This window comes from Trifolium pratense, linkage group LG6 (genome assembly GCF_020283565.1).
Source record: "Trifolium pratense cultivar HEN17-A07 linkage group LG6, ARS_RC_1.1, whole genome shotgun sequence".
NCBI lineage: Eukaryota > Viridiplantae > Streptophyta > Magnoliopsida > Fabales > Fabaceae > Trifolium > Trifolium pratense.
The window spans coordinates 7,430,266-7,441,685 of record NC_060064.1 but is presented as its reverse complement, the minus strand read 5'-3'; the positions used below and the strand labels follow the sequence as shown (position 1 = coordinate 7,441,685).

The 11,420-nt window shown below is 31.3% G+C and overlaps 3 protein-coding genes across 4 annotated transcripts in view; 1 reads left to right on the top strand and 2 right to left on the bottom strand.

Annotated features, from left to right (window-relative positions):
- The first annotated feature begins 842 nt into the window (after window positions 1–842).
- Window positions 843–4,145, top strand: LOC123891312. The gene is made up of 4 exons (XM_045941148.1): window positions 843–1,142; window positions 1,254–1,364; window positions 3,048–3,116; window positions 3,912–4,145. Exons 1-4 carry the CDS (start codon window positions 1,002–1,004, stop codon window positions 3,960–3,962), a joined length of 372 nt encoding a protein of 123 aa, XP_045797104.1. The 5' UTR covers window positions 843–1,001; the 3' UTR covers window positions 3,963–4,145.
- Window positions 4,146–4,320: 175 nt separating this feature from the next.
- LOC123891311 (probable pectate lyase 12) lies at window positions 4,321–8,942 on the bottom strand. Its single transcript, XM_045941147.1, has 4 exons — window positions 8,661–8,942; window positions 7,297–7,745; window positions 4,784–5,432; window positions 4,321–4,620 (listed from the first exon to the last, which is right to left on the bottom strand). The coding sequence occupies exons 1-4, from the start codon at window positions 8,792–8,794 to the stop codon at window positions 4,440–4,442; spliced, it is 1,413 nt and encodes a 470-aa protein (XP_045797103.1). The 5' UTR covers window positions 8,795–8,942; the 3' UTR covers window positions 4,321–4,439.
- Window positions 8,943–11,379: 2,437 nt separating this feature from the next.
- The window catches only part of LOC123890492 (alpha carbonic anhydrase 7-like), a 9,212-nt gene continuing 9,171 nt past the window's right edge, over window positions 11,380–11,420 (bottom strand). Inside the window, exon 7 of one of the 2 annotated variants that reach the window (XM_045940110.1) lies at window positions 11,380–11,420. This exon is cut by the window's right edge and continues 170 nt beyond it. The gene's annotated coding sequence lies outside the window, so the exon portion shown is untranslated. The other variant, XM_045940108.1, reaches the window with a different exon arrangement.

Here is an 11,420-nt window from a genome sequence, read left to right as displayed (position 1 = left end):
CTTTTGTTTTGTTTTTTTAGGTAGATAGATTAAATGACATTAAGGTTTTTCTTTTTCTTTTTCATCCAATTGTATACTCTAATTAATAATTTTACATCACTATGAATTTTTTTCCATGGTAAATATTAATATATCAACCCAAGAGTGCTTAGATGAGATGACTCATGAGGTACGTCTCTTTTAGCTTAACCAAAATCATGTGTTCGGTCATAAGACTCGAGTGATTAATCTCTGCAGTTGCAAAGAAAATATTTGGCCAAAAAAATATATTCATATATCAATAAATGTGTATATTAGTAAAAAATACTCCCTCCGTCCCAAAATGAATGAGCCATTTTGACTATATACACTATTCACATATCTTGTTTTGACCATATTTTTCTACTAATAAATAAAAACAAATATTAGCATATAAGATGTTGGATTCATCTCGATGAGTATTTTCAAAATATCATATTTTTATAATTTTTACTATTATACGATTGAAAATATTAATCGTCAAAATTATGCATTGACATGCGTGACGCGGTCAACTGCTCATTCATTATTGGATGGAGGGAGTACTCTTTAATAAAAGAATAGGAATAGAATGCGCATATCGACACCGAAGCTCTTTGAAAGGACATTTGCCTACATTCATTCTCATATATTTTTCATTTATACATTTTTAAAAATTTGTGTGAATTTGTACACTCACTATATTTTCTTTTTCATTTTTTTTAGCAATCATAATTGAATTTAATTTATATGAACCGTCAGTCTAAAGTTTACCGTAAAATAATTACTATTATTATTTTGTTGGTCAAGTAGAGAAGATATTAAATGAAAAATGGAGAAGGAACAAAAAGAAAATGAAAATCCAAAATTTGTGTCCAAGATAGCTTCATTGACTCTCACTTCATCCATGTGTTGTGAAGTGTGTAGAAGAACAAGAACAAGAGAATAGATTAGGAACTATAAATAGATAGATAGATAGATAATAAAAAAACTAAAAATTGAAAATGTCGAAGAAAACTTCGTTTCAGCAGGATGTGCCATGGAGAGCTTCACCTTCAGGGAAGCCAATTCCCAAAATTCACCAATCTCCAATTCTTCGTGTTTCTCAGACACCCTTTTCTGAATATGCAATTTTCACCATGAGGGTCTCTTTCTTTTTCTCTCTTTTTCACTTTTCATTCATCATTTTCTGCTGCTTTATCATAAACCAAGTTTTCATTTTTAATTTTGTTTTGGATTTTTTTGGGGTTTTGTAGCATCCAGACCCTATAGGGAATGGTTTAGGTGATGAAGCTATAGTGGAAGCAGCTGGTCCTGAATGTATCATACCTGGTCAGATGACTCCAATCAAATTACTTGGTCTCAAGGTGCCTGTTTTATTCTTGTTTCAATTGTTGTATCAGAAATTATGTGAAATTTATCTGTTTAATGATTTTTGGATTCTTGTATTCAATTTTTCCATTTCATTTTATTTGAGTACTTTGTGTTAGCCTCTTAAGGGTAATTTAGAAACTACTTGTTGATTTTATATACGCCCTGTTTGGATAAACAACTTAGTTGCAGCTTATAGCATGATATGAGTGCTTATGTATAAGCTTACATAAGTTATTTTTGTGACATCAATTAAATTAAATTGTTTTTGTATATGCTATTTAAGTTGTTTTTATGAGCTATCATGGAGAGCTTAATAAAATAAGCTGAAAGAAGCTTATGAAAAATGTCATAGGCTGTTTTTATAAGTTTTGCCTAACAGTCTCACAAAACTTATTTCAGTAGATAAGTTCAAATAAGCCAATAGAAACATGCCCTAAAACATCTTAACCAGACCATTTGAAAATTCTAATGATTGATATTAAAGCCTATTCATGATATTATAGTTGAGATTATTATTTAAGTCTCCTCTTAAGAATGTTTTTCTAGCTTTCTGTTTGGGTTTATTTTTATTATTATTTTTGAAGAATTCTTATGATGGAACCTGGAACCAGTTATTGATGGTAATGTTTGATATTACTTGGATGAAATTCATAGTTCTAGTAATTAGCCATTGAGAAGATTAGAAAAAAGACACGATGGTAATATTTTGAATCTTTTATTGCAAATTGGAAGTCTAACTGTGCATCAAAATTAATTGGTCTTTGAAAACCATGGAAAAGGTCACACACATGATTGAGCATTGCCTAGAAAAATCCTTGCTCGTTTCGTACTAATAATGTATTCACGCTGAGGGAATGTATAGTGGCTACCGGGCACATAATTCTCAACCGCCGCTAAAACTTTCTTCTGTAAAAGTTGTTGTATTGTTATCTTCTTTGAGTTTTTGAATTCATTTCTCTTTGTTTTCTATTTGGTGTTTGTAATTGATGTATATATTTTCTTCGCTTGATGCTCTTTTGTGTATGTTTAAACTGTTTTTCCCCTGATAATTGAGTGATGAAAATGGTATAGTGGTGATCTCATGAGCTGTAAGTAACCCCAATATTAATACCATCAACCACGGTAGTAATCATACAACTCAAAAACTTGGAATACACTCTTAATTTTGTTTTGCCATTTGTCCTCTCAAATTTGTGGCATATGTTTCTAAATATAAATATGCTTATATCAATCTCATGACCTATTTGGTTTAAGAAATTGTTTTAGGTTTTTATTTCCTATTTTCACTGATAATTACGAAAATGTCATCTTGTTTTACTTCGTTTATTGTTTTGAATCGTTTATTGTTTTGAAAGATTTGTAGAAAACAATGAAACACCTTTTTACGGTCCAAGTTTTCTTGCTACCTCAAATCTTCCATACATCATATGAAAGGGTGGTCGTTTTTGTAACAAGGGATCTTTGTCTTGTTGTGTAACTTAAAAGTGTGCTATGTTCATGAATGCTGATCTATCCTGCTCCTAACAAGTCTTTTCATGTTTTTTCCCTCTGTAGTTTATGTCTAGGTTTTCTCTAATATTTATGCTTCTCTGTTGAGGTGATGCTCTATAGATATATTTTGTTTAGGCAAAAAGATACACTTCAACATTTTTCATTTTGGCTTCTTGTTTGGACAGGTCTGGCCTATAGACATTGACCTGAAATTTTTGGAACCAGTTGGGCGAGAACTTAAGGTGCTTGGAAAGGTAAAGTTTTTTATGTCTTTTTTCTTCATGCAAGGGGAATATTGGAACTTCTGCAGTTGAACATAATGAGTTCTTTGTATTTGTATTTGATTTATAGTGGAATAGAATACAGAGTTGCTTACGCATTTTCCACCCAATTGACTGTATTCGAATCCAACATATTTGCACATTAACTTGCATAGAGAATCAGAAACAAAGCAATCAATATTGCTACTAGGTAGTTATATGTGCCCTTATGCTTTTGGAAATGGAGACGATAATAAGTTAAACTGCTCCTTGCGATAACAAGGTTGCCAGTCATTATTATTGCACTGAAACAGATGCCTGTGCTGCGAATCATGCAAAATACTTGCCTTGAATGAAAACCAACAGCATTGTTGCGAAATGAATTTTAAGTTTCATTGTGCTAGAAAATTTATAAATCATAATGCTGTTAAAGGTCGGCTTTACCTGTTTATTACCATAGTGTTTAGCAGATTTTGGAAGATGCTTTGCTCATAATCTATATTTTTATTTTATAAACTTAGTGTGTAATGTATTTTTCGCTTAAATGGTTAGTTGGTTCAAGCCTGTTGTTAATGCTTTTGTTGAACTAGTTAAATCGAAAATCAATGAATCATCTATTGTGAATATCACAGCTGCTTGTATTTCAATTTATATATTTTGGCTGGTCTGGTTGGTTGTATTGTAGTTATATAATCAGCCTGATCATCTTTTGATATTAATGGCAATATCGCGCAATTCTAAATATGCAATGAACTTTCGTGATTAATGTAGTTATTTGTGTGCATGCAGTTCATGGACGACGCTGTGGAACTTATGAACAAATCATTCATAGATCGTTGATATGATGAGCTTTTGAAAGACGAAGATTCGGCTCATTTTGTATCCAGTCTTGCATGCATTTTTTCAAGAGAGCAGTCTAAGACAGTTTTTTTTCTGTACGCGTTCCCCAACCCCATCTTTCTTCTGTACCTTGTTTTTTAATCTCTTATTTAACCTTTTCATTTAAGTCTATAAATTTTTAAATACTTTCTTCTTATAAATAATCATAAAACTTAAATTGAAAAACTCTCATAAGTTAACTTGAGCAATTCCTTTTGTAGCCTACACCAAACCTTCAATACTTTTATATTCATAACCTATCAGGATTTGCAAAATTTGAGCATTTTGACTATTGTGGAAGTGAACAATGCAAATCATATACAGTTTAAATGATAGTAGTTTCTAAGAGGAGCAGACCCTTTTCATTCCAATTCCATTTAAGAGAATACAAATACAGAAAGAGTGTCCCATTACATTGGCAACAACATTCCTGAATCGTCATTGAATAAATGTTAACAGTATCACCCGAAAAGACAACAAGACGCCCATCAGCATAGTAAAAGAACACGGCAACACTCGCCCACTGGCCGACATTTCGTCTGTGTAATCCGGTCCAGAATCCAAAATGCCATCATCGTTGCTACTTGGTCCTCTGCTCCACATCCCCAGGTTATTGTCCCTATTCATTCATCACAACACACACACACTTCAATCACTCAACTCAATTCATAGTAGAGTATAATTTTACTTGAAACTGATCAACAAAATATTGACTTGAAGATTAAATTATAATATAACACTTATTATGTGAGAAAATTTAGTAATGAATCAAACATTGGTACCTTGCATTGCCAAGAACACCAGAGTTCATGGTAAGAAGAACAATCCGATCAGCAGATTGAGGTTCAACACTAAAAGCCTTCTCATACTTAACCTCTAGACTTTCACCAGAAGTAACAAAAAATGCACCATTAATCATAACATCACCTTCAGACCTCCAATTCCACCCTTTCCATTTATTTTGTTCTGTTTCAACCCTCTTAGTAACCTCTTTAGCAAAAAGATTAACAGGCGCAGCATAACGATTTCCTTGACTATTAATAGTTGGTTCTCCACTCCCACCGATGGCATACATCTCCCACTGCGTATAATCATTGTTGACCACGTGGATGTATCCTCTTCTGCAACGCGGCATCCTCTGAACGAGCTCCTGACCGAAATGGTTGAATGCTATTGTGACTTGCATTCCTGAGTCAGGGAGGTAGTCGTCGCTGTGTCCTAGGAGCATGACTTCGTTGTGGTGTGACATGAAGTTGTTGGATATTGTTATTCCCGTGGATCCCATTACTGCGTCTATTAGTCCGTCTTTGCAATGTGAGAGTGTGCAGTGGTCGATCCATATGTCTTTTGAACCGAAGATGGATATTCCGTCTCCGTCCGACATTGTTCTGTAGCCGTAGTGTTCTGGACTTGATCTCACGTTTGTGTTTCCTGCAATATATCACACTCTCATTTTTTATTTCTTTATGCTTTTGCTTGCACACTATTTTCTAACACATTCAACGCCTATTTTTTCTCTATTTCTTTATTTCTACTGCATCACCCTCTCTATCTCTTTTTCTGTCAAAGTATGCGTTTGATTTGCTAAAAAACAGAGGACTGGACAGGATAATTTTTGTTGTACTCTGTTTGATTTGAAATTGGTTATGGGACTGGACAAATTAGGTAACAAGGGACAGAACAAAAACAAGATTTTTTGTCCCTCACCAAACCACGGGACAACTTTTTGTCCACAGTACAACTATAAAAAATACGAAAATACTCATTTTATTTTCGAATATAAAAATATTATCGTCCTATATCTTTCCGGTACAGGTTTGTCCTGTCCTGTATTATGTTGTTTTGTGTTGTACTGTTCTTTCCAGTATGTTTTTCTCTAACATTTTTACAAGTTGTTAGACAGCTTTTTCAACAATTTTGCTTTTTGTTTTTGAAATCACATCCCCTCTTCTTACAACTTTTTTTTAGATTTTATTTTTTTATCTTTATCTTTCATCTTTTTATATCATGACACTTATTGTTATTATCTAAATTACTTTTTAGTCCTTTAACTAATTTTTAAGTTTTGTTTTGGTCCGTTAACTAATAAATCTCTTAAGTTTATCTTTGTTGGGCATTTGTCAAAATTTTTTTTTATCTCTGTTGGGCAAAAAGGTCAAATTTTAATAACAAATGTATAAGGTGGACAAATATTGTATGTGGTCTACCATAAATATCGATGAATTTTTTAATTTTAACCGTTTGATCTTATTGTAAATAAAAGAAACCATTACATTTTGCAAGTCCACTATATCCAATAATATAGCACCACCAACTAATTTTTTTTCATTTCTTCATCATCTTCCTCTCATTCTTCTTCATTTTTTTCATACATTCATCAATGAAATCTAAAATTTTAAACTCAATCAATTTTAAAAAATTCAACAATCCAAAATTTGCAATATTTAACCAAACCTTCTGACAAAATTCCTAAATCCTTAAATCTTCAGCCAAAAAATTTTGGGATTTAGGAATTTTGTTATAATTTCATTTTTTTAAGCAATGAAGTTGGTAGCTGAGAGCTAACCAACCCAAAATATAATAAGAAAGAGTAAGGTATTTTGTTATAAATAAACATAAATATTTTCTTAATGGCAATTTGTTTAATTTTTATTCCAACATAACCACAAACTTTTTTTTTGGTTTAAACATGATGGAAATAGTTAGAAGAGACTTTTGAGGCATTTGTGGAATAATTTAGTAGTCAATTTTGTCTTTTGAGATGGTACAAAACAGACCCTACAAGATGACCAATGTTGCACTGCGCAGTGTAACCAATAAACCATTAAAAATATTTTCTTAAACTATATAATAGGAGTATATCTAAAAATCACAAAACAAATATAACTTTCCCATTCTTCCAAACAAAACATGTGCTCAATGCAATTGTGTTTTGCCTTTCAAAGAGTGATAGCAACACTCTGAGACTCTCTTTTTAACTGTTACTTTCTTATTGATAATGTGGATCCCACCATATTGAAAATCGACTCAAGATCTATTTGATCGAGCATATTTAATGTCCGACACAACTCAAATAAAATTATCATAGAACTAAGAAGAAAATTTTGTATTTGTGTGTTTGGATTTTTAGAAACTGCGGTAACTCCGCACATTTATTAGAAGCCACAACTAGTGGCTTCTCAATATTGCGTAAAATTCTGTATTGGAACTCGAGAATACCGATTGAAACCGTACATCAAAACAAGCTATAAGTGTTGCTACCACAATATGAACAAAAGCAATTAAGTTTGTTTACCTGAGGGATGACAATGATGAATATGAATGTTATGTATAATAACATTACTTATAAACTGCAAAGTAATGCACCCTCCTCCAACAATATGAACATCAGCACCACGTCCATCAATAGTCTTATAACTATTAAAAATCAATTCTTGCTTTAGCTTAATCAACATGTTACTAGGAAACACTATCCACAATGGTTCATTTTTTATCACAGCATATCTTAATGTACCAGGTTTTGGAGTAACAGGATCATCATCTGAGGAATCTGTTACAACATAATATTCGCCACCTTTTCCTCCTTTAGCATACTGACCAAACCCTATTGCACAATCTGCTAATCTTTGTCGATTGTTTGGCCATTCTGGGTCGCATTTCCAACAATCGTCAATCGGGTTTCCTGTCATGCATGCTGATCCAGAAGATAGCATTTCCCTTCTCGCCATTGAAGCATTCACCTTCCTGCACACAAAGATAGTTCGGTTGGTGAGCTAGACGACATTGAATAAGTTTTAAGAAATAAGTTTTATATTGTATCCCAAAAACTAGCATAACTACTAATTTATCATATGCACACGATTTCGGAGACTAATCTTATATACTAGATAGAATCATATAATAAGTAACAAAAAATTTCTCGAGGCAGTCTTTAATGTCGATGAGAGAAATTTAAAGAGAAAAAAACTTGAAATTTCTATATAAATATTTCACTAATTTAGAGATATTACATTTTTTTTGTTGCTAATTTTTCTTTTTTAAATAGTGTTTTAAGTACTTTATTTTGAACTGGAAAACATTATGATATAGAAAAACCCAAAAAATAATAATAATTCACCAAGAAAGAAGAATATATAGATAAATGATAAAGTAGGTAAAGAAAAGAGCCACACCTATAAAAAAGTGTTAAATATTTTTAAGTCTGCATAATTTATTTATTTTTAGTTATATTTTATACAAAACAAAAAAAAAAAAACATAAATGTTAGTCTTTAGTATGATAATTTTGATAAAAAAAAGTTTATATAAATTCTGAAAATGGCCAAATTGATGATTATATATAAAATAATGCTTATAAAAAAAAACTAAACTATATAAAAATATTTGACAATAATTAAAAATATATTTAGCTTAGAATAAAATATCTAAAAAAAGAAAACAAAATCATATGATCTAAGTTAGGGTCATGAGCTACATTAATTTGAATATAGTCTTCTAGGGTATGAATTACTAGAACTAGAACTAGTAAGCTGAAATGCAGGGAAAGCAAGAAAGAAAGAAAAATGGAAAAAGACCATTATGACCAGATCTACCATCTTCTCTCAAAATTAATGCAATGTATGAAGCTACATTGAGATGTAAGAAACAGGGGAGATAGTACCTATGAACTTCATGAGCAACAGCTTCAGGATCAGGGTGTGTTCCAGGAATTGTTAAGTTCAGCATTGCTGTTCCAAGTGTTGAAAATGAACTCAAAACAAAGATAATTAGGAAAATGCATATTGTTTTCAACATTGTTGATGAAATTTCAAGACTATGGGTTAGTGTTACAATGTCATGGTTTTGGTTGGTTTTTCAAAAAGTGTTGGATAGTGTTGAGTAAGGTGAATTAATAAGCATGGAAAGAAAATCCATGATTAAAGAACGAGGTTTGAGTGTGAAAAGTAACAAGATTTTCCACATAATAAGGTACATTGTTGTCTTAGAGTTTTCAATTATTTAATTGTATGTCATTTTTTTTATATTTTATTATTTGAAAGTTTATTTAAATTTTGAATTAATTTTATCTACAACATATTTGTATCCAACAAAATTTCAAGATATCAATCCAATTAATAGTAGTATTTTTTTAAGTAATTTAGTGACTAAAAATTTATCTTTTAAAATAGATAAATAAAAGTTTTTTTTTATTCAAACTTCAATCGCGACATATAATACGATATTTTTATCAACTAAATTGCGCTTACGGGATTATAGTGGTACAGTAGTAGTATTATTCATTTCATGCTCCTTTGTGCTATTGACGCTATGAGGATGATGCAATTATTGTAATTTACCATTTTCGGTGCTTGTTGATAATGATTGTAAAGAGAAATTCTTTTAATTAATAATTAGAAAAAGAAAAAGAGGAAAGGGTTAAAATGAGAAAAAAACTAAAAAGTGTGAAGGAATCCACTGCTCTCGAGGAATTGGTCATTTCCTTTGTTTGCGGACACTGTTCCACATATCAAGATCTTTGTAGTCATCGTCTAAAAAAAAAAAGCTTTGTAGGAGAGTTTAATTTCTTTAGTCATTAGACCATTTAATCTGATTCGTAATCGGATTTTGTATTTTAATTCCTCCTGATTGTAATTACGAAGAATCGAACTGTAGGTCTACCTACCAAATCTAACATTAATCATTATTGAACCAACTAACAATTAGTTTAGTCGTAACTTTATAATAAGAAATAAAATATTTTGAGTTTATATTATTAAGTATGATTTTTGTTTGACAAACTCTCATTCTTGTTAATATGAGTAGCCTTTTGACTTACATATATATAGCTATGCCTATGCTATACACACATAGTAATATTATAGCATCAATCACAATTTTGGCGTGGTAATAGGAAATATTCCCATATAGAAAAATTTTAAATTCATTAAAAGTATATTCTTGATTTCTTTTTCTTTTAAAAAATAAAATAAATGCATGAATGCGCCTATTTAAATTTAATTAAAGGAAAAATAAGAGAAATTACAAAAATTAAGGGATTAGGCTAAAATCTAATATATGCATCGTTGGAATTCTTATCGGAAAAATTCAGTGAGATAAAATCATGGTGAAGAAAAAAGAGCCCAAAACCAACAATAAACTCTTGAAAGACATTAACAAAAACGATAATCAAGAAGTCATAACCTATTGTGGTTAACTAAATCGAAAACACGCGAGGCAATATAATCCCACCAAACAAATTCATTACTTTGTTGTAGCCTAAGAGAAGCAATTTTTTCCGGACAACGGTTGCCTTCTATGAAGATACGAGAAACAATTAAATGCATATTCTTAGTTAAATTAATACAATTCAACCAATGACATTGTAATAGACATTGGTCTCCTCTCTGTAAATTATCTCTAACTGCAGTGATCATTAACTGTTTTAACATCATTTGGTACTCTAGGAATCAGCAAAGATTTGCAGACAAACATATTCACTTATTATTGTCAATGTGTCTTTGTCTATGAATTTCTCTAAACTCCATGCCTATTCTTCCATCTCACAGTTTGTAATTTTGAAAGCTCTTCATGTTAATTTGAAATTTGTTAATGCTCCTGTTATCAAAGAAGTCTTATGGCAGCCACCTATTTTGAATTGGATAAAATGCAATAGTGATGTTGTGTGTTGGTAACCCCGGTAACTCCTTTTGTGAGGGAGTTTTCAGAAATTCCAAGGCCATTTTTTGCGGTGCTTTCTCTATTAATTTGGGGATTCAATCTTCTCTTTTTCCTGAGCTCATGGGTGTTATGCTTACTATTGAAATAGCACACCAGAAAGGTTGGAATTTCCCATGGCTGGAAACTGATTCATGTTGTTCTTGAATGCATTCAAATCTTCTAAAATTGTTCCTTACATCCTAAGGAATAAATGGGGCAATTGTATATATTTGACATCACTCGTGAACTTCTTTGTCTCTCATATTTTTAGAGAGGGAAACAACTGTGCTGACTCTATGGCTAATTTGGGTCTTCTTTGCCTACTTCTACTGCTTTCTCTTGGTGGTCCTCCATGCCTCCTCAAATTGGTGCAGACTTCGTTAGAAATAGGTTAGGCTTACCTTGTTTTAGATTTTGCTAAGTTTTGAGCTAAAAGTTAAAAAGTGTTAAGGTGTAAAAACACTTGGGTTCAAGTTACCGTGAAGAAGAAAAATACTAATACATAAGACAATTGCGCGAAAATACTACTAAGATATCCAGATGTAACACTTTGTATTAGCGAATGTTTTTTTTTTTTTAAATTTGTGTATTTAAAGAAAGAAAAAATATGATTGTCAGAGGTATCCAAACACTTTTACAATAACTCTCAACTAGGAGATGATAATTATTAAAAGATTATTAAAAAATAATAATAAATGGATTAACACATTGTTACACACAAATT